Source organism: Phalacrocorax carbo, chromosome 2, assembly GCF_963921805.1.
Source record: "Phalacrocorax carbo chromosome 2, bPhaCar2.1, whole genome shotgun sequence".
Taxonomy (NCBI): domain Eukaryota; kingdom Metazoa; phylum Chordata; class Aves; order Suliformes; family Phalacrocoracidae; genus Phalacrocorax; species Phalacrocorax carbo.
This window is the reverse complement of record NC_087514.1, coordinates 113466720-113489110: the sequence shown is the minus strand read 5'-3', so window position 1 is coordinate 113489110 and position 22391 is coordinate 113466720. Positions and strand designations below refer to the sequence as shown.

The following is a 22391-nucleotide window of genomic DNA, read 5'->3' as shown; positions in this document are numbered from 1 at the left end:
GGCCACCCCCCACTGGCTTTCTCATCCTCAGACTGAACAAATGTCACCTCCAGGCCCCAATAGCCTTGGTGGTGCTCCAGGGGAGTCCAACAGGTTCCAGTGGTCTCCAGTGGTGTCCATAGCTCTCTGATGATCTCCAGCGGTGTCTGTTGGTCTCCGACGCTCTCCGATGATCTCTGGGAGTCTCCACTGGAAAGCAACAGAAACCGCCGGAGACTACCTGAGACCACTGGACACCAGTGGAGATCATCGGAGAGTGTTGATCTCCAGTGGTGTCCGTTCATCTCCGTCAGTCTCCAATGGTCTCTGGTGGTCTGCGTCACTCTCTGGGGGTCTCCAGTGGTGTCCAGTGATCTCTGGCAGTATCTGGTGGTCTCTAGCAGGCTCCAAGGGACTCCTCCTGGTGCTGCGACACTGCCGGCCAGAAAATGGCAGCCCCTCTCCTTGCCTCTTCCCCAGGGCTCAGGGCAGAGGAGATGCCCCCATGATGGGGGATGTGGGTGAGGGGTAGGAAGGCAGGGCTCATCTGTGTCTTTACAGCCGGGTGATCTTCCTTGACAAGCCTGCCCGATGTCAGTGCGGATGCTCCACTTAGAGCTAGTGCTGGTGGCGATGGTGGTGCCCTTTGTTGGGAGCTGGCTGTTTGGAGGGTCCCTGGGAGCCCCTGGTGATCCTGCTGTGCTCTGGGCGCCATGGGGCTGGAGGCACCCCAGCCATGGTGGTGTGGTGCCTGGTCAGCCTGGCAGGAGGTGGATCCACCTCCATGGGCTTTTCCTCCTTTTGAGGTGGATCCACCTCCATGGGCTCTTCCTCCTTTTGAGGTGGATCCACCTCCATGGGCTCCTCGTCCTCTTGAGGTGGATCCACCTCCATGGGCTCCTCGTGCTCTTGAGGTGGATCCACCTCCATGGGCTCCTTGTCCTCTTGAGGTGGATCCACCTCCATGGACTTGTCGCCATTGCCTGGTGGGTCGACCTCCATGGGCTTGACACACCTGCCACAGGTGCTGCTCATCCCGTCAGCCCACCTCTTTTTTCTGGGATGTGGATGCATCCTCGGTGGTTCCAAGAACCTCTTCTTGCTCATCCCACTGACCACGGATGCTCACCTGGCTTCGCTGGGTCCTCCTCTACCAAGCAGGCTTGGTGTCAGAGTCTCGAGCTGCTCAGCCAGCTGTGGGCCAGCCGCAGGGGTACCTGCCAGTGTACCGGATGGCTGGCTGGTGACGTCACCAACGGACGCTGCTGTGGTTGGCCAGTGGCCAGTGAGGCCCTGAAGTCCCCATTCCGGGAAGCCACTTTGCTTGCCCGAGAGAAAGGGTGCCCGTCAGGCACCGGGACTGCCCCTCAGCTCTCTGTGTGTGCCTGGGGCTCCAGCCCCCTCCTTGTGCCAGGCCAGGGGTCCCCTCGATGGGACAGCAGCCACAGTGTGGCAGGAGGGTTGGGGAGTCTCTTAGCAATAAAGCTGTGACTCATCTTTGAATGAAGGAGTGCTGTTTTAGCGTGGATGACAGCAGTTTGGGGAGGACTGGCCTTCAAGAATTGCCTGAAGCAGAGGTTGGGAGAGACCTGTGGAGGTTTCCGTTGCAGTCTCTTGCTCTCTCAGAGAAGCCCCTGTTGGATCAGGTAGAGATGGGCTGTACGAAATCCCCATAAAAGTTGGCAGTCAACATCACTCATGGCAATACTTGTGTCCCCTGCTGTATGTTGATGGCACCTTTTCCTGTGCAGCTCAGTGAGAAACCTGAAGAAATGCTGCTGCCAGTGTGTAGCGTGTGATGGAGCCTAGGACAGAGAGGTGCAAGCTAAGAAGGCGTAGCACAGCTCCTGCCCTGTCCTTTAGGCCAGTTTCAACAACTGTCGAGCTGCTTAACGCTCGGGAGCAACCTTTTGTGCCTATGGTCTGCGTTCTGCAGTCCCTTAATTGCCACAATAACGTTGATTTCAATTCTGAGGCCAGACCTGGCTGCAACTCTGCGAGGAGTAAAATGCTCAAGTGCCCTCTCTGAACGTGTCCTGAGTCTCCTGTGTTGAATGTAAACTGTACCTGTGAACTGCAAGGTTTACTAAAGACATATTTGGAAGGCTCCAGGCCATGTCTGTCTCAAGATCTGATCCAGACTGCCAGATTCTGATTACAGTTCAATCAGTTGCTCCTGATCGTGTCTGAAGTAAATAGGAATTAGGTCAGATTTGCAACTAATCCAGATGCATCCTCAAAACCTGCTGAGAGATCCTAAATTGGTCACTACAGCTTTTAGGGCCGTTAGTCAATGAGAATGCACTGAACACTGTAGCCAGTAAAAATCATACCACATTGAGTTATAATGCGAATTGCATTATAACACTGAGCAAATGGATCCCATTTTTCTCCACACATTTGAAGAAGGGCAGTTTTCCCTTGGGGGCTACTCTGCTCCAGAAAATGAGCGGTTGGAAAGAGCTGCCCAAGTGCAGCTGCCCAAGTGCAGCAGCCCTTCTGCCTGCCTATGTTTGGAATGGCCTTATTCCGCCTTGCTCCTTCTTGGTCCGTCAGCAATTTAGCTGCAACTCGTGTGAATGAAGGAGGGCTATTTCATTCTAGCCCAAGTTTCCACGGTGCTGAATGGGGTTTTGTATTCTGTCTCTGAGCACCATCAAGCTAGGCAAGTGTTAAAAAAGAGAGGAGTGGAAGGACATGAAAATAGTTGAGTAAGTGATGCAACAGGTTGGACTTTTTTGCTGTAAGAGGGCAATAGGTGATGTAGCGGATAAAAAGGCAACACCACCCCCCCCCAAACTAAACCCCCACAAAGCGAACCGAACCAAACCAAACCAAAGAGCCCCCATGTTTTTACTGAAGTAGAGAGCAAACTTGACATGGAGTGCTTGAGGGGCACCAAGACTGTCAGTTTTCTGTGTTCCCCAGTTTGCTGCAAGCCCTGGGCCCCAGTAACCTGTGCTGGATACCTGCCAGTGTGCTCCATGGCTCCACGTGGGAGCAAACCAAACAGTGCTGTTGATTGGAAACCGAGGTGTAAATACCTCTGAATACCAAAAGTAGCAATAGTGAAGTGTATGTGGGAGATAAACAGGATGATTATCTATGTGGTATTGGGTCATGAAAACAACATCATGTTTTGGAAAGAGCACCAGTGAGACCCAGCCCTGAGCCTTCTCTTCTGCCAGCTGCACAGCAGCAGTTCCCTCAGCCTGCCCTTGTGTGCCACGTACCCTGGCCCCTGACCATTTCACGGGTGCTGGGCTGGGCCCGCGTGACATGTTTCAGTGTCTTTGCTGTGCTGGAGGGACCAGAACGAGACACAGGAGTCCGTGTGCAGCCTCAAAAGCGCCAAGTGAGAGAGGAGAGCATTTTTTGCTTTTGAAATTGGCTTTTCTTGTCTTTTTATTTGGGTTTTATTGTTTTGTATTATTGTTTTACTTGTTTATTGGCCAATCTTGCCAAAGCAGCTGAGCGAGAGCTAGCTGAGGATGGCCACCCCCCACTGGCTTTCTCATCCTCAGACTGAACAAATGTCACCTCCAGGCCCCAATAGCCTTGGTGGTGCTCCAGGGGAGTCCAACAGGTTCCAGTGGTCTCCAGTGGTGTCCATAGCTCTCTGATGATCTCCAGCGGTGTCTGTTGGTCTCCGACGCTCTCCGATGATCTCTGGGAGTCTCCACTGGAAAGCAACAGAAACCGCCGGAGACTACCTGAGACCACTGGACACCAGTGGAGATCATCGGAGAGTGTTGATCTCCAGTGGTGTCCGTTCATCTCCGTCAGTCTCCAATGGTCTCTGGTGGTCTGCGTCACTCTCTGGGGGTCTCCAGTGGTGTCCAGTGATCTCTGGCAGTATCTGGTGGTCTCTAGCAGGCTCCAAGGGACTCCTCCTGGTGCTGCGACACTGCCGGCCAGAAAATGGCAGCCCCTCTCCTTGCCTCTTCCCCAGGGCTCAGGGCAGAGGAGATGCCCCCATGATGGGGGATGTGGGTGAGGGGTAGGAAGGCAGGGCTCATCTGTGTCTTTACAGCCGGGTGATCTTCCTTGACAAGCCTGCCCGATGTCAGTGCGGATGCTCCACTTAGAGCTAGTGCTGGTGGCGATGGTGGTGCCCTTTGTTGGGAGCTGGCTGTTTGGAGGGTCCCTGGGAGCCCCTGGTGATCCTGCTGTGCTCTGGGCGCCATGGGGCTGGAGGCACCCCAGCCATGGTGGTGTGGTGCCTGGTCAGCCTGGCAGGAGGTGGATCCACCTCCATGGGCTTTTCCTCCTTTTGAGGTGGATCCACCTCCATGGGCTCTTCCTCCTTTTGAGGTGGATCCACCTCCATGGGCTCCTCGTCCTCTTGAGGTGGATCCACCTCCATGGGCTCCTCGTGCTCTTGAGGTGGATCCACCTCCATGGGCTCCTTGTCCTCTTGAGGTGGATCCACCTCCATGGACTTGTCGCCATTGCCTGGTGGGTCGACCTCCATGGGCTTGACACACCTGCCACAGGTGCTGCTCATCCCGTCAGCCCACCTCTTTTTTCTGGGATGTGGATGCATCCTCGGTGGTTCCAAGAACCTCTTCTTGCTCATCCCACTGACCACGGATGCTCACCTGGCTTCGCTGGGTCCTCCTCTACCAAGCAGGCTTGGTGTCAGAGTCTCGAGCTGCTCAGCCAGCTGTGGGCCAGCCGCAGGGGTACCTGCCAGTGTACCGGATGGCTGGCTGGTGACGTCACCAACGGACGCTGCTGTGGTTGGCCAGTGGCCAGTGAGGCCCTGAAGTCCCCATTCCGGGAAGCCACTTTGCTTGCCCGAGAGAAAGGGTGCCCGTCAGGCACCGGGACTGCCCCTCAGCTCTCTGTGTGTGCCTGGGGCTCCAGCCCCCTCCTTGTGCCAGGCCAGGGGTCCCCTCGATGGGACAGCAGCCACAGTGTGGCAGGAGGGTTGGGGAGTCTCTTAGCAATAAAGCTGTGACTCATCTTTGAATGAAGGAGTGCTGTTTTAGCGTGGATGACAGCAGTTTGGGGAGGACTGGCCTTCAAGAATTGCCTGAAGCAGAGGTTGGGAGAGACCTGTGGAGGTTTCCGTTGCAGTCTCTTGCTCTCTCAGAGAAGCCCCTGTTGGATCAGGTAGAGATGGGCTGTACGAAATCCCCATAAAAGTTGGCAGTCAACATCACTCATGGCAATACTTGTGTCCCCTGCTGTATGTTGATGGCACCTTTTCCTGTGCAGCTCAGTGAGAAACCTGAAGAAATGCTGCTGCCAGTGTGTAGCGTGTGATGGAGCCTAGGACAGAGAGGTGCAAGCTAAGAAGGCGTAGCACAGCTCCTGCCCTGTCCTTTAGGCCAGTTTCAACAACTGTCGAGCTGCTTAACGCTCGGGAGCAACCTTTTGTGCCTATGGTCTGCGTTCTGCAGTCCCTTAATTGCCACAATAACGTTGATTTCAATTCTGAGGCCAGACCTGGCTGCAACTCTGCGAGGAGTAAAATGCTCAAGTGCCCTCTCTGAACGTGTCCTGAGTCTCCTGTGTTGAATGTAAACTGTACCTGTGAACTGCAAGGTTTACTAAAGACATATTTGGAAGGCTCCAGGCCATGTCTGTCTCAAGATCTGATCCAGACTGCCAGATTCTGATTACAGTTCAATCAGTTGCTCCTGATCGTGTCTGAAGTAAATAGGAATTAGGTCAGATTTGCAACTAATCCAGATGCATCCTCAAAACCTGCTGTGAGATCCTAAATTGGTCACTACAGCTTTTAGGGCCGTTAGTCAATGAGAATGCACTGAACACTGTAGCCAGTAAAAATCATACCACATTGAGTTATAATGCGAATTGCATTATAACACTGAGCAAATGGATCCCATTTTTCTCCACACATTTGAAGAAGGGCAGTTTTCCCTTGGGGGCTACTCTGCTCCAGAAAATGAGCGGTTGGAAAGAGCTGCCCAAGTGCAGCTGCCCAAGTGCAGCAGCCCTTCTGCCTGCCTATGTTTGGAATGGCCTTATTCCGCCTTGCTCCTTCTTGGTCCGTCAGCAATTTAGCTGCAACTCGTGTGAATGAAGGAGGGCTATTTCATTCTAGCCCAAGTTTCCACGGTGCTGAATGGGGTTTTGTATTCTGTCTCTGAGCACCATCAAGCTAGGCAAGTGTTAAAAAAGAGAGGAGTGGAAGGACATGAAAATAGTTGAGTAAGTGATGCAACAGGTTGGACTTTTTTGCTGTAAGAGGGCAATAGGTGATGTAGCGGATAAAAAGGCAACACCACCCCCCCCCAAACTAAACCCCCACAAAGCGAACCGAACCAAACCAAACCAAAGAGCCCCCATGTTTTTACTGAAGTAGAGAGCAAACTTGACATGGAGTGCTTGAGGGGCACCAAGACTGTCAGTTTTCTGTGTTCCCCAGTTTGCTGCAAGCCCTGGGCCCCAGTAACCTGTGCTGGATACCTGCCAGTGTGCTCCATGGCTCCACGTGGGAGCAAACCAAACAGTGCTGTTGATTGGAAACCGAGGTGTAAATACCTCTGAATACCAAAAGTAGCAATAGTGAAGTGTATGTGGGAGATAAACAGGATGATTATCTATGTGGTATTGGGTCATGAAAACAACATCATGTTTTGGAAAGAGCACCAGTGAGACCCAGCCCTGAGCCTTCTCTTCTGCCAGCTGCACAGCAGCAGTTCCCTCAGCCTGCCCTTGTGTGCCACGTACCCTGGCCCCTCACCATTTCACGGGTGCTGGGCTGGGCCCGCGTGACATGTTTCAGTGTCTTTGCTGTGCTGGAGGGACCAGAACGAGACACAGGAGTCCGTGTGCAGCCTCAAAAGCGCCAAGTGAGAGAGGAGAGCATTTTTTGCTTTTGAAATTGGCTTTTCTTGTCTTTTTATTTGGGTTTTATTGTTTTGTATTATTGTTTTACTTGTTTATTGGCCAATCTTGCCAAAGCAGCTGAGCGAGAGCTAGCTGAGGATGGCCACCCCCCACTGGCTTTCTCATCCTCAGACTGAACAAATGTCACCTCCAGGCCCCAATAGCCTTGGTGGTGCTCCAGGGGAGTCCAACAGGTTCCAGTGGTCTCCAGTGGTGTCCATAGCTCTCTGATGATCTCCAGCGGTGTCTGTTGGTCTCCGACGCTCTCCGATGATCTCTGGGAGTCTCCACTGGAAAGCAACAGAAACCGCCGGAGACTACCTGAGACCACTGGACACCAGTGGAGATCATCGGAGAGTGTTGATCTCCAGTGGTGTCCGTTCATCTCCGTCAGTCTCCAATGGTCTCTGGTGGTCTGCGTCACTCTCTGGGGGTCTCCAGTGGTGTCCAGTGATCTCTGGCAGTATCTGGTGGTCTCTAGCAGGCTCCAAGGGACTCCTCCTGGTGCTGCGACACTGCCGGCCAGAAAATGGCAGCCCCTCTCCTTGCCTCTTCCCCAGGGCTCAGGGCAGAGGAGATGCCCCCATGATGGGGGATGTGGGTGAGGGGTAGGAAGGCAGGGCTCATCTGTGTCTTTACAGCCGGGTGATCTTCCTTGACAAGCCTGCCCGATGTCAGTGCGGATGCTCCACTTAGAGCTAGTGCTGGTGGCGATGGTGGTGCCCTTTGTTGGGAGCTGGCTGTTTGGAGGGTCCCTGGGAGCCCCTGGTGATCCTGCTGTGCTCTGGGCGCCATGGGGCTGGAGGCACCCCAGCCATGGTGGTGTGGTGCCTGGTCAGCCTGGCAGGAGGTGGATCCACCTCCATGGGCTTTTCCTCCTTTTGAGGTGGATCCACCTCCATGGGCTCTTCCTCCTTTTGAGGTGGATCCACCTCCATGGGCTCTTCCTCCTTTTGAGGTGGATCCACCTCCATGGGCTCCTCGTGCTCTTGAGGTGGATCCACCTCCATGGGCTCCTTGTCCTCTTGAGGTGGATCCACCTCCATGGACTTGTCGCCATTGCCTGGTGGGTCGACCTCCATGGGCTTGACACACCTGCCACAGGTGCTGCTCATCCCGTCAGCCCACCTCTTTTTTCTGGGATGTGGATGCATCCTCGGTGGTTCCAAGAACCTCTTCTTGCTCATCCCACTGACCACGGATGCTCACCTGGCTTCGCTGGGTCCTCCTCTACCAAGCAGGCTTGGTGTCAGAGTCTCGAGCTGCTCAGCCAGCTGTGGGCCAGCCGCAGGGGTACCTGCCAGTGTACCGGATGGCTGGCTGGTGACATCACCAACGGACGCTGCTGTGGTTGGCCAGTGGCCAGTGAGGCCCTGAAGTCCCCATTCCGGGAAGCCACTTTGCTTGCCCGAGAGAAAGGGTGCCCGTCAGGCACCGGGACTGCCCCTCAGCTCTCTGTGTGTGCCTGGGGCTCCAGCCCCCTCCTTGTGCCAGGCCAGGGGTCCCCTCGATGGGACAGCAGCCACAGTGTGGCAGGAGGGTTGGGGAGTCTCTTAGCAATAAAGCTGTGACTCATCTTTGAATGAAGGAGTGCTGTTTTAGCGTGGATGACAGCAGTTTGGGGAGGACTGGCCTTCAAGAATTGCCTGAAGCAGAGGTTGGGAGAGACCTGTGGAGGTTTCCGTTGCAGTCTCTTGCTCTCTCAGAGCAGCCCCTGTTGGATCAGGTAGAGATGGGCTGTACGAAATCCCCATAAAAGTTGGCAGTCAACATCACTCATGGCAATACTTGTGTCCCCTGCTGTATGTTGATGGCACCTCTTCCTGTGCAGCTCAGTGAGAAACCTGAAGAAATGCTGCTGCCAGTGTGTAGCGTGTGATGGAGCCTAGGACAGAGAGGTGCAAGCTAAGAAGGCGTAGCACAGCTCCTGCCCTGTCCTTTAGGCCAGTTTCAACAACTGTCGAGCTGCTTAACGCTCGGGAGCAACCTTTTGTGCCTATGGTCTGCGTTCTGCAGTCCCTTAATTGCCACAATAACGTTGATTTCAATTCTGAGGCCAGACCTGGCTGCAACTCTGCGAGGAGTAAAATGCTCAAGTGCCCTCTCTGAACGTGTCCTGAGTCTCCTGTGTTGAATGTAAACTGTACCTGTGAACTGCAAGGTTTACTAAAGACATATTTGGAAGGCTCCAGGCCATGTCTGTCTCAAGATCTGATCCAGACTGCCAGATTCTGATTACAGTTCAATCAGTTGCTCCTGATCGTGTCTGAAATAAATAGGAATTAGGTCAGATTTGCAACTAATCCAGATGCATCCTCAAAACCTGCTGTGAGATCCTAAATTGGTCACTACAGCTTTTAGGGCCGTTAGTCAATGAGAATGCACTGAACACTGTAGCCAGTAAAAATCATACCACATTGAGTTATAATGCGAATTGCATTATAACACTGAGCAAATGGATCCCATTTTTCTCCACACATTTGAAGAAGGGCAGTTTTCCCTTGGGGGCTACTCTGCTCCAGAAAATGAGCGGTTGGAAAGAGCTGCCCAAGTGCAGCTGCCCAAGTGCAGCAGCCCTTCTGCCTGCCTATGTTTGGAATGGCCTTATTCCGCCTTGCTCCTTCTTGGTCCGTCAGCAATTTAGCTGCAACTCGTGTGAATGAAGGAGGGCTATTTCATTCTAGCCCAAGTTTCCACGGTGCTGAATGGGGTTTTGTATTCTGTCTCTGAGCACCATCAAGCTAGGCAAGTGTTAAAAAAGAGAGGAGTGGAAGGACATGAAAATAGTTGAGTAAGTGATGCAACAGGTTGGACTTTTTTGCTGTAAGAGGGCAATAGGTGATGTAGCGGATAAAAAGGCAACACCACCCCCCCCCCAAACTAAACCCCCACAAAGCGAACCGAACCAAACCAAACCAAAGAGCCCCCATGTTTTTACTGAAGTAGAGAGCAAACTTGACATGGAGTGCTTGAGGGGCACCAAGACTGTCAGTTTTCTGTGTTCCCCAGTTTGCTGCAAGCCCTGGGCCCCAGTAACCTGTGCTGGATACCTGCCAGTGTGCTCCATGGCTCCACGTGGGAGCAAACCAAACAGTGCTGTTGATTGGAAACCGAGGTGTAAATACCTCTGAATACCAAAAGTAGCAATAGTGAAGTGTATGTGGGAGATAAACAGGATGATTATCTATGTGGTATTGGGTCATGAAAACAACATCATGTTTTGGAAAGAGCACCAGTGAGACCCAGCCCTGAGCCTTCTCTTCTGCCAGCTGCACAGCAGCAGTTCCCTCAGCCTGCCCTTGTGTGCCACGTACCCTGGCCCCTGACCATTTCACGGGTGCTGGGCTGGGCCCGCGTGACATGTTTCAGTGTCTTTGCTGTGCTGGAGGGACCAGAACGAGACACAGGAGTCCGTGTGCAGCCTCAAAAGCGCCAAGTGAGAGAGGAGAGCATTTTTTGCTTTTGAAATTGGCTTTTCTTGTCTTTTTATTTGGGTTTTATTGTTTTGTATTATTGTTTTACTTGTTTATTGGCCAATCTTGCCAAAGCAGCTGAGCGAGAGCTAGCTGAGGATGGCCACCCCCCACTGGCTTTCTCATCCTCAGACTGAACAAATGTCACCTCCAGGCCCCAATAGCCTTGGTGGTGCTCCAGGGGAGTCCAACAGGTTCCAGTGGTCTCCAGTGGTGTCCATAGCTCTCTGATGATCTCCAGCGGTGTCTGTTGGTCTCCGACGCTCTCCGATGATCTCTGGGAGTCTCCACTGGAAAGCAACAGAAACCGCCGGAGACTACCTGAGACCACTGGACACCAGTGGAGATCATCGGAGAGTGTTGATCTCCAGTGGTGTCCGTTCATCTCCGTCAGTCTCCAATGGTCTCTGGTGGTCTGCGTCACTCTCTGGGGGTCTCCAGTGGTGTCCAGTGATCTCTGGCAGTATCTGGTGGTCTCTAGCAGGCTCCAAGGGACTCCTCCTGGTGCTGCGACACTGCCGGCCAGAAAATGGCAGCCCCTCTCCTTGCCTCTTCCCCAGGGCTCAGGGCAGAGGAGATGCCCCCATGATGGGGGATGTGGGTGAGGGGTAGGAAGGCAGGGCTCATCTGTGTCTTTACAGCCGGGTGATCTTCCTTGACAAGCCTGCCCGATGTCAGTGCGGATGCTCCACTTAGAGCTAGTGCTGGTGGCGATGGTGGTGCCCTTTGTTGGGAGCTGGCTGTTTGGAGGGTCCCTGGGAGCCCCTGGTGATCCTGCTGTGCTCTGGGCGCCATGGGGCTGGAGGCACCCCAGCCATGGTGGTGTGGTGCCTGGTCAGCCTGGCAGGAGGTGGATCCACCTCCATGGGCTTTTCCTCCTTTTGAGGTGGATCCACCTCCATGGGCTCTTCCTCCTTTTGAGGTGGATCCACCTCCATGGGCTCCTCGTCCTCTTGAGGTGGATCCACCTCCATGGGCTCCTCGTCCTCTTGAGGTGGATCCACCTCCATGGGCTCCTTGTCCTCTTGAGGTGGATCCACCTCCATGGACTTGTCGCCATTGCCTGGTGGGTCGACCTCCATGGGCTTGACACACCTGCCACAGGTGCTGCTCATCCCGTCAGCCCACCTCTTTTTTCTGGGATGTGGATGCATCCTCGGTGGTTCCAAGAACCTCTTCTTGCTCATCCCACTGACCACGGATGCTCACCTGGCTTCGCTGGGTCCTCCTCTACCAAGCAGGCTTGGTGTCAGAGTCTCGAGCTGCTCAGCCAGCTGTGGGCCAGCCGCAGGGGTACCTGCCAGTGTACCGGATGGCTGGCTGGTGACGTCACCAACGGACGCTGCTGTGGTTGGCCAGTGGCCAGTGAGGCCCTGAAGTCCCCATTCCGGGAAGCCACTTTGCTTGCCCGAGAGAAAGGGTGCCCGTCAGGCACCGGGACTGCCCCTCAGCTCTCTGTGTGTGCCTGGGGCTCCAGCCCCCTCCTTGTGCCAGGCCAGGGGTCCCCTCGATGGGACAGCAGCCACAGTGTGGCAGGAGGGTTGGGGAGTCTCTTAGCAATAAAGCTGTGACTCATCTTTGAATGAAGGAGTGCTGTTTTAGCGTGGATGACAGCAGTTTGGGGAGGACTGGCCTTCAAGAATTGCCTGAAGCAGAGGTTGGGAGAGACCTGTGGAGGTTTCCGTTGCAGTCTCTTGCTCTCTCAGAGCAGCCCCTGTTGGGTCAGGTTGGCTGGGCCCTAGTTCAGTGTATTTTGGATCCCTTGAAAAGGATGGAGTATCCTTAGCCTCTCTGGACACCTGTACCCTGTCTGAGCACCCTTGTGGTGAGAGTCTTTCTCTTTTACTTAGCTGGGATTTGTCCATCTTTGTGCATGGGCCTTGTGTCTCTTGTCCTTCCAGCACAGACCACCTCTGAGAAGAGTCAGGCTTCATTTCCTTAGCCGCTCCGAGCAGGCAGCTGTGGTCACCGGTGAGACCCAGCCCTGAGCCTTCTCTTCTGCCAGCTGCACAGAGGCAGTTCCCTCAGACTTAGAAGACAATTGCAGAAACTAAGTACTGAAGCTGGTCAGAGCAAAAAAGTGACAGCTGTGTGTATCCCAGGCTCCAACCTGACTGAGCTGCAAAAGCAAGGAGATGGTAAAATTTCTATCTATCTTCAGTTCTCTCTGTGAAGTGTTTCAGCCTTCTCTCAACCTGGCAACAAATGCACAAGCCTGTCGTCCTTTAGCGTATGTCTTTTGAGATTTTCTGTCATGCGTTACCCATGTCCAGTAAATTGTTCAGGTCCACACACCTTTCCAAGTCCCCTGCTATTGTGCTGCCTGATGCTGGAAGCGACAAATAAGAACTCTTCAGTATTGAAATGCCCTCTTTCTGAATGTCTCTGAAGTATTCTTCCTCTCAGTTTTAGAGGAAACAGTGTTCCTAAATATGTGCAGAGGTCAGAGAATGTGCATGTCCCAGATTTACATCTCTAAAAGGGAAACCAGAATTTGTGTGCTTGTGAGCGTATGTGCATGCTGGCACTGAAGTCAGTGACTCATTCGCCGGAGCCGAGCCCTTTGCTTTTGCATCCCTGCTGTAATAAGCTATGCACAAAGTATCCCATGCAGACTGTTACGATGGAGTTGCACTCCAGAGGATGTAGTGAACTGTCTGCCGTTTCCCAGGAATAATCCCAAGCACTAATTGTTCCCACATCTTAGCTTCTAAAAGTTTGTTTCTATGCATTCAGGTTCTCCCCTCCTGCCTGTCTTGCTTGTATTGACAGAGATGTCTGTGATGCTGGGAACGAACCAGACCAGGGAACTGACCAGGACTGGCAAAAAAAAAAAGAGATCCAAAATAATTTACAAGAAGTTTGTTTTCAAGTACCATGTAATCATCTTGAATGCTGTTGGATATGCAGGTGGTTGTACATAAGTGTGGGGAGGAGGAGGTGGGCATACTGGGGGAAGAGTGAGGCCAGCTGATGCTGTTTTAACGTGTGTGTAGAACTCCTGGCAGGGAGGCCTCATTATGTGCCACCCGTGGGATGGAGAAGCACAGCAGCCTTGGCTGTCTACACAGTGGTGGCCTGGGGCTGGAACTTGAGCACAGCTACCAGAGGCAAAAGAGACATGCTCAAAATAGACCATGTCCTTCATGAAACATTCATGAAAAGAAGAATGGTAACTTTTATTTTTAAATGAAAGCTGACCCATTTCTGAATCTCCCAAATCCTGAGCTGGTATGATAACCTTGTGCTGTTCTTCCTCTGTTAGCCTGTGGATAGCTGAACTGAGAGAAAAAGAAAATAAATTTGTATTGTGTGCTAGATCAGAATGTTCTGGTATTTTAAAATCTCTGGGACATTCATACTATCTTCAAAGAAATTTCAACTGGATCCTAAACAAGTTTGCTTAACAAAAATTCATGCAGGAATAGTCTGAATTAATAATATCAGGGAAGTAATGCAGGTTCTCAAAGGTCTTCACTCCATATATGCATCATATATAGTAAGAGATTTTTTTTAACATGCTGTTTTTCCTTTAATAATATGACTAAGCTTTCAACAGAGGTATGAACAAGTTTTAGTCAATTGGATAGAGATTCAGATTCAAAAGTTTACCTGATACATGTTGAGGCTTTAAACAGTCTTTTTACATCCTTCTAAGAATGCCCTATAAAAGAAATCCATTTAAGAGGTTTGTTCTTAATTGAAAAAGGAATACTGATACTAATGCACTCTTTTAAAAACATCTAGAATTTCTTTTAGTAAGGATTAGCCACGTAGCTTAATTTGCAGCCTTGCCATTCCTGTGTTTGAGTAGAAAATCATTCATCCTCTTCCCCATCCCTGAAAGAGAGATAATGGAAAGACTGACATACAAAGGCGGAAGTGCTGTCAATAATTTGCAGATAGATAACAAAAGAAACGGGAGTGTGTCTGATGCTGGGTTTTGTGTTTTTCTTTCCTTGCTCCTCTCATCATGATACCATCCAAAAGGGAATTCAGAGCTCTAGTGATTGAGATGGTGTTGGCCACCGATATGTCCTGTCACTTCCAGCAAATCAAAGCCATGAAGAATGCTTTGCAGCAGCCAGAAGGGTGAGTCACTTCACAACACTGTGCAGTGAGGGGCTGCATTTCAGCTGGTTCTTTGCCATTGCGTTTGACTTCAAAAGCACCTCTCTAGAGGCGCTCGTTCTCTTTAATGTCCACATCGATCCTTTCTGCTGTTGAATTTTGAATGAATTCGCTTAGGAGTGGACTGGCACCCCCCTATACACACATCTCTAGTCTGTGCTAATGGACGAAAGCTTGCAAAGGTCACCATGTCGGGATAAGCCTCCCTGCGCATTTCCCTTTGAATATCAGGTAACATCAAGGACATGATCCAGCTGAGTGACTTCTACAACTTGAGTATGACTCAAGGTTATAAGATCTGCAGAACACAACTTACGCATTGTCCTTCTGCAGATGGTATCAGCTGCCACCTCTGCAAGGGGCCTGCTCCATGACCAGAGGATGGATGAAAAGAACTTGACTGAGGGAAGGAGTAGGAGATAACAGATGGAGCGGTAGGGGGAAGGCCTTTTCTTCTTCCCAGTATGCCACTGGGAGCGGTAATATTTTGTCCACAGCTCTTCCCATAAAATTCCTTTTTTCACTGCAGAAAGCTCTGAGTGATGGTCATTTTTTCACCCTGGACACAGGTCTGTCCAGAGCCTCCCAGAATTATACGTGTATCAGACCAGAGTGTTGCTAGCTGCTTGGTCCTCTCAGAAACTACAACTCTTACCAATGATTTCAGTCAGTCAAAAGCTGGAATTAAAAACTAAGACTACCCAACCCAAGAAAGCATTATTTACTGGGTTCTTGGGCTAGCCTTTCACATTATGGTTTTAAGAAATTGCCAGCCCTTTTTGTTCTGTGGAACCAGATGCAAGGATCACCTTCTGACCTCACACTAGTTTTCTAACAGTAAAACATTTATCAGTTACTGTGTAGACTCACCAGTGCCCCTGAGATCAGATCCTGACTGTTTACTACAGTAAGATGGTAGGGACTAACTTCTCTTTTGAGCTGCATAAAATGCAGCCCAGCTGAAATGGGGGACACAGCAGCTCTTGTGTGCACAGCAGCAGCTTGTCTGCCTGCTTGTGCACACAAGCAAATCTGGAAAGGAGCTCAGCAAGGCCGAGCAAAGTTTCTTTTTGCACTTCTTAATGTCTCTGTTACAACAGGAGTGGTGTATGTTTGAGAAATTAGGCCATCTTTCATAGTTGTCTGATTTTATGAACATAGAAATAATTCCATTAATATCCTGGCCAAAGATTCTAATGACCTCATTTCCCTGCTTAGGTGAGATTTTAGTCATTCTCCACTGAAAGAGCAGATAACTAATTTGTTTGATCCTTTGGGTTTTCAGAATTGACAAGCCGAAAGCCTTATCACTGTTGTTGCATACAGCAGATATCAGTCATCCAGCCAAGGCCTGGGATCTCCATCATCGCTGGACCATGTCTCTGCTAGAGGAGTTCTTCAGACAGGTAAAGCTAGGGAAGTTCCTCTGCATTTCTGCAGCACAGAGGGACTCTGTGGGATTGGACAAGGAAGTAGGAAAATATGAACACAGATCTTTTCCTCCTTCTCTGATTTTCTCAAGAACCTCCTAAATGATATGAAGCTTTCTCATCTGGCCCCAGTAGCACTGGTTGTTATGCGTCTTGGGGAAGTTAGTGTCCGATACACTGCCTATAGATACAGATGTTATCTATAGTTATAGATGTTATCTGCATACTAGAAATTCTAATTTGGGAAGATAACACATGTTTCACAGTAGCAAAATATGAAATATGCGATGTTCTGCTTAGGTGTAGAACACAGATTTAGGCAGCTGTATAGAACTGTACTTATGTTGTTGGGGTAAATGTGAAAAATGCATTACCCTTACTTTAGATGAAGTGAACTGATATAGTTTATAGCTCACAGTGGACTGCCTGTTGACAGACCCACAAATCTAGACAAATCATTAAGCTCCATTTGATAGCTGTAAGCTCCCCAAGTGACTAATTAAAAGCATTTAAAGAGCTGCCTTTAAAAAAAAAAAAAAGTAAAAGTAAACAGAGCACTTAGGAGTGTTTAGGATACTTTTCACCAATATGAATTACTAAACTGAGCAGAAAATTAAGTGTTTAATTTCCCTCCAAAGTTCAATAACTTAATGTTTGGAGTAAATCTGAATGCAAAAAAGAAAAAATATATTACAATTTTTAAAAAGTTTTGACAATTTTTTAAAATGGCATCTGTTTTTAAAGGCATTGTGGGAATCCCTTTGTAATAAGGACATTGCAAGAATTTGATTTGAAGTGAATTTTTTAATTTGTTTATCAAACCAAGAATGTGTTTACTAGGCGGAAGCAGGTCAATCATACCTGCAGCTGTCTCTGTGTTGTCACACAGGAGGCTCATGAAGTAGGATGATTTTTACATACTTTTTAGGGAAAACTCTGTGCATGTTTATGCTTTTCTAGCTCAAAATTATACTAAATGTGTTAAAATACACCACTGCTGAATCCCCCTAAAGACTTGTGAGGGAATTAAGGTTAGCTAGATATGAGACCACAAAAAGCCCAAGTTTTGATCTGTTTTACACATGTAATGAAGGCAAAATTATTATTTTATGTTTTCATATGAATAATTTAATTTCAGCCAACAAATCCTACCTTAGTTTTGAATGAAAAATGCCTCCATTTTTAGATAAAGCTTTATGTAAAGCTTGTATTATAGTTCCAAATTCAGATGCAGGGTTAATTTCCTCTTCAGAAAAACCCTTAAGCTTACCATGAAGCATAGACTTGTGTACACTGAAGTTATTTAGTACTAGATCAATAAATACATCCCTACCTGACAGCAGAACAAGACCACACACTCTTCTCACAAGCTGAGAAGTACCACTAGCCAGAGGGGACCATCGTGATAAGAAACTGGGCTGGCCTCATATTAGGTATTTATTTCCTTATGTTCTTCACATTCAGACACTCTCCTCTCCTTTCTGTTATGTGCTCTGCTGAGCCATAAAGTCTGACTTAGCCTACACCAGTACAGGTCCCCAGCCCTATTGGTTTCCAAGTATTTTGTGATGCAGCACAGTCTTCCTACACTCAGTAACCATGCTGTAGGTGTGAAAGATGCTTCAGAGTACAATACTCGTTGTTTACATTCAGCAGCTACGGTGAGCATCTCTTAAAGCAAACATGTTGCATCAATTTATTTGTTTTACTAATGCACTTTAGCTAGCCATGACGGAGCTGCCCAAACAGCTTAGAAGAAGTCGACTATGTTTCTGAGTAGTCAAAAGGGCAGTCAGGTTCCTTCCTGAAGAGAATTAGGCACTGGGGTTTTTAAGAGGCATAAGGAGTAAGAGAAGAATGATGATTAGGTAAGAGCTGGCACTGAGAGATGTTTCTCCTGAGAGATACAGCAGACGTAGTAAAGTAACGTCACTTGGAAATATTTCTGTGTTTGGTTTTTGTTTTACCCTGGTATTTGTATATCAGACTCCTAACATAAAACAGAATTGTTCTGCAATAGAAGAATATTGCTGCTTGTTGATCCACCCAAAACTCTAACAGGACTTGTGCCCCCATTTCACGTACGTTATATTAACAAAAAGAATTCAGCTCTTCTTATGCCTACAGGAGTTTTTTGCTGATTAGTTTGCTGGCTATTTTAGCTTCCATTTGACATTAGTCAGAACACTGGCAAGAAGTTCAGCACAGTTAAAGTGAGCTGCTGATTTAAGGAATTGATTCTGTAGTATAGTTAACAGGCTATTTAAATTTGAATGCTCAGTGGGGAGTATTGCAACTATGTCATCCTATAGATCTTCTCAGCATAAAGCAAGATGTTATAGAGTGACTGAACCAAGTTCAAGGGCTTTTTGAGAATACGCAGCTTGAAAGACTGGAAAAAAAATGGGGTTATAACACCTGATCTTCTGCACCATCTTGTGATGTTATAAAAGGACTTTCAGTTCTGAGGGATGGAAAGTGTGTCTGGACTTCTGTACTTAAGCACTTACATAAAATGTTGACAATGTCAGTGTTTCCTTTGGAAGAAAAAAGTAATCTACATCTGTCCACCAATGACCTGTTAATTTTTAATCTGAAAGACTAAAATAAATACGCAAAGAAGTGCAAGCCCAGAAAAATCAGTCCTGACACTGATGTTTTCTCTTGAAAGGCTTGCTGTGAGAACTGAGTTCTGCTGAGTTCTCTGGGGAACTGCTATGAGAAGAGTTCTTGTGCTCAAGTGGATTTTTAGTTGGTGCATAGAAGTACCAAGCAGGCAGGGAAAGCTCTGAAGAGAGATTCACTGGGATCAAGATGCTTAATTTACCAGCTTGTGTTCAGACTACAACTTTTCCAGCCAGACTCAATTTTTCCAGAAGTTATGTTAAAAAAACCCCAAACAAACAAACAAAACCAAAAGAAAAACTTAATTAAAGAAGGTAAAATGAGAGGCTTTTACAGTCATGACCTAAGATATCAAAGTGCAATATGTTTTGTCTTTTTCTTATTTCTTCTCAATTTTGTTCCTCCAGGGTGACAAAGAAGCAGAACTAGGGCTTCCCTTCTCTCCCCTCTGTGATCGCAAGTCTACTATGGTTGCTCAGTCTCAAATAGGTATGTCCCTTTTGGTGCATGCAAAGTAGCATCTTATAACTTACTCCTCCCTGCAGGGCTAAGATCATGGTGATCTCTCATTGTCTGGAGCTATGCTAAAGAGAGGAATAGACCACAATGGCATTATTTTCCCCAGATCAAAAATTCAGAACTGAGGAGCCATTGAACTTATGGTGGTGGTTCCATGCAGTAACCAAGTTACCTCTGATGTGTCTGCAGAGATGACTACAGTGCCTGGTTATGACGCTACTCCGTAGTTTTCTGAGCTGAGAAGATGAGGCACACATGGCCTCATAGAAGTAGTAGAAGGATGAGGCAGCAAGCCTGGTATTTGGTGAGAAAACAAGAGGGGCTAAGTGAAGTAAAACTGTTCAGGAGGCTGGGAGCAAAAAAGGACAACAGAAATAGTGGATTTGTGGGTGGATTTTTATACCTAGGAAGTAAGTGAAATAGACAGAAGAATGTGATCTAACCACAACTGGAGAATGGGGTTCCAAATGGAATAATAAAAGAAAGATAACGTGGACCCTAAAAATGAGGCAACTGAGTCCAGAAGCAGAAAGAGAGAGAATGTATTAAAGGAAAACAAACAAAAAACGTGAAGTATGAAATTTCAAAGAACAAGACAAAGATATCCCTGAACCCAAGAAAGTTCAGATTCGTATCTGTGACCAAGAGCTGTTTCTGTTTAAAATTATTTAATTGTTCCTATTAGGCAAGCCATTCTCCAAGGGACCCCATCACAGATTTTTCTGCCTTCGGAAGTTTAGACAGTTCAGCCAAGAATCTGAACTTGAAAAGCCCTATGCAAGCCTAGCGTGGTTGCCACACTCGTAGCATTTACTCTTCTGCAACTCCCAGAAGAGTGGAAATGTGTTTAGAGCGCAGTGCAACTGCTGATGACATTTGTGTTCTGCCAGCAGCTCGGTGGAGGGAAGCATCAGCAAACTTGAAGTGCTGCAGTCTCAGCTAAAACCCATCTTGAGGACTCCTGGACAGAATACACCTGCTGCTGTGGTGGGAGAAGATAAAATCTATCTCCCTCTGGCTGGTGTGGAGGGAAGCACATGTAGACACTTCTCTTTCACATCCCTTCTATCAGTTTTCACAAATGCCCCTCACTCCTTACAAGGAAAAGGAGTTGTGCTTCCCACAGGGTCCCTCTACGCAGAGTTGTGTGTGCTTGGAGACCAGTTTTCCCTGTCCTCTTTTGTGCTCCTTTGCTCAGGAAGACCAGGAGAGCCAAGAGACTTCTGCACCAATGTCCCTTGTGTCAAGCCACTGCAAAATTAATGATGAGTTAAACCATCACCAACACAATTCCACCTTATAAAAGAGGCACTCATCAGTATGCAAAGGCAGCTTTATTTAGTCATATACTATTTGTTATTGTATTAGATTTGTGCAGTTTAGTAATCCATTGACATTAATAGGCTACTCTGTATAAGTCTTGTTTTCTAACATTATAAAATTTTTATTTCTCAGTCTGCTGCACATACTGGCAGTGTCTTTCTGTTATGTCTCCTTTGTTAAATCAAAACATCTTATATTTTCTGGCTGTCTGCTGAGGTAGGGCTTTCAAAGTTGTAGGCTAGATTCTCAGACAAATAATCTGTTCCCATTCATTTATTTACCTGATTAATAGCCTTAACAAATTGTTCCTTGGAATAGTAATTACTATATTTCTTTGCAAACGAAAGTTCTTATTGAATTCTAAATTGTGCTATTATCTGCAGTAAGCAGCTATCAGTTCCCACAAATAAAGAACCTCTGTCCTTGGTGAAACAAAATTGTGCTCTTAGTTCTCTCAGGGACAGAGCATAGGAATCCTGTTCTGGTGGCTTGACTTGTGGTTGCTGGTTTGCTGCTCTAAGGTCACTGCAGGTGCAAAAACAGCGGGCAAACATTTTTATTAATGAAAGATTTTCACAAATGCAAACTGAAGGATTTTGTCCACAGGAATTAAGCAATCTAACAGCAAAAACTTCCTCAAAAGAAATAATATTTCTCTCTCCTGTTGCTACAGTTTGTGAAGAAATTGTTCAGAGTTTAAACCGATAATTAAAGAAACATGAATATCAAATAATGAACCTGGGTTTTTAAAACCTATTAATGTTAATGCTAATGACCAATTTATCACCCTTTTCCATCATCAATCAAATGAGTGTGGTAAATATTTCTGTACCACAGTGAAGTACAGAAATCAGGAAGGATTCGTGTAACGAAGTCAGGCTGCGTATCAGAATGGGGGAGACAAACAAGCTGTGAAGAAAACCAGGCCAAGACTTGTATCTTCCAACAAGAATATCAGGAGTTAAAGCTTCTCTGTCTGCCTCAGACTGTCGGAAGCTTGTTTGACTGGAGATCTGCCTTTGTTGTAATTTTCCTCTTTTGCAGCTCATAAATGTAGGAGCATCCTTTTATTTTTGTCATTTGGCTGGCAAGAAAGAAAATTACAGCTTAAAAAAACATAGGATAAAGTCTGATGGGTGCATTTTTTTTTTTTTTGGTGGTGGGCTTTAGGGAAGCTGTTCTCTAGCCAGAATGTGCTGTGGTGATGTTCTCAGGTGGAATGAATGAACATTACGGACATGACTGGAATCCCACCTCAGCATGCAGTGTTAATTGGTAAAATCAACTTAGTCACTGGGGTGTAGAAATATTTACCACACTCATTCTATTGAAGAAGAAAAGGGATGATAAAATGGTCATTAGCATTAATAGGTTTTAAAAGCCAGGTTTTTAATTAGCAAACTAAATCACCATATTTAATCACAGTGTCTTTAGGTAAGAAGAGAGAGAACAAGTTTTGGGAGGCACTTGGGAATATGGCATAAGTTACATAATTATTAATAAATTCATAAGTTTTGTTTCTATGATAGCAGATTATGTTTCCCAACTTTATTATAAATCCCCATTTTAAGGTAACATAGTTGAATAACTTCTTCATGTTTTAGGGAATAGAGTTAAAAATAGAATTTATCACAGAAAAGTTATCCTAGGTCTTTGAGTTTGTTTACCTGTGGTCCCTTGTGCCACCTCTGCCTGTCTTTGTTGATATGCAAGACTTCTCCCAGGGAAAACTTGTTTCTTAGGTGCTTACACCTGGACCTTGTGTTTATGTGCAAATGTTGAGTATCTCGGGAAGGAGATTCCACCACCCTGCTGCCGAAGTTAGTGGCACAGTCTTGCATTTGATATCAGAGATTTGCATGTCTCAGGGTTGTTAGTGGTGATGGAGCAAGTGGCAGTGGTATTACTTGCTGTGTTGATTTTGGCTGGGGTAGAGTTAGTTTTCTTCATAGCAGCAAGTGTGGGGCTATGTTTTGGCTTTGTGCTGGAAACAGTGTTGATAATACAAAGATGTTTTCATTACTGCTGAGTCAAGGGCTTTCCTGCT

At 47.8% G+C, this 22391-nt stretch overlaps 1 protein-coding gene across 5 annotated transcripts in view; it reads left to right on the top strand.

The window, feature by feature from the left end:
- The window catches only part of PDE1C (phosphodiesterase 1C), a 443066-nt gene that overhangs the window by 350235 nt on the left and 70440 nt on the right, over window positions 1-22391 (top strand). For all 5 annotated transcript variants that reach the window (XM_064443899.1, XM_064443901.1, XM_064443904.1 and 2 more), the window contains exons 11-13: window positions 14307-14408; window positions 15733-15853; window positions 18910-18991. In XM_064443899.1, coding sequence (XP_064299969.1) covers window positions 14307-14408; window positions 15733-15853; window positions 18910-18991 — 305 coding nt within the window. The remainder of the gene's footprint in view (window positions 1-14306; window positions 14409-15732; window positions 15854-18909; window positions 18992-22391) is intronic.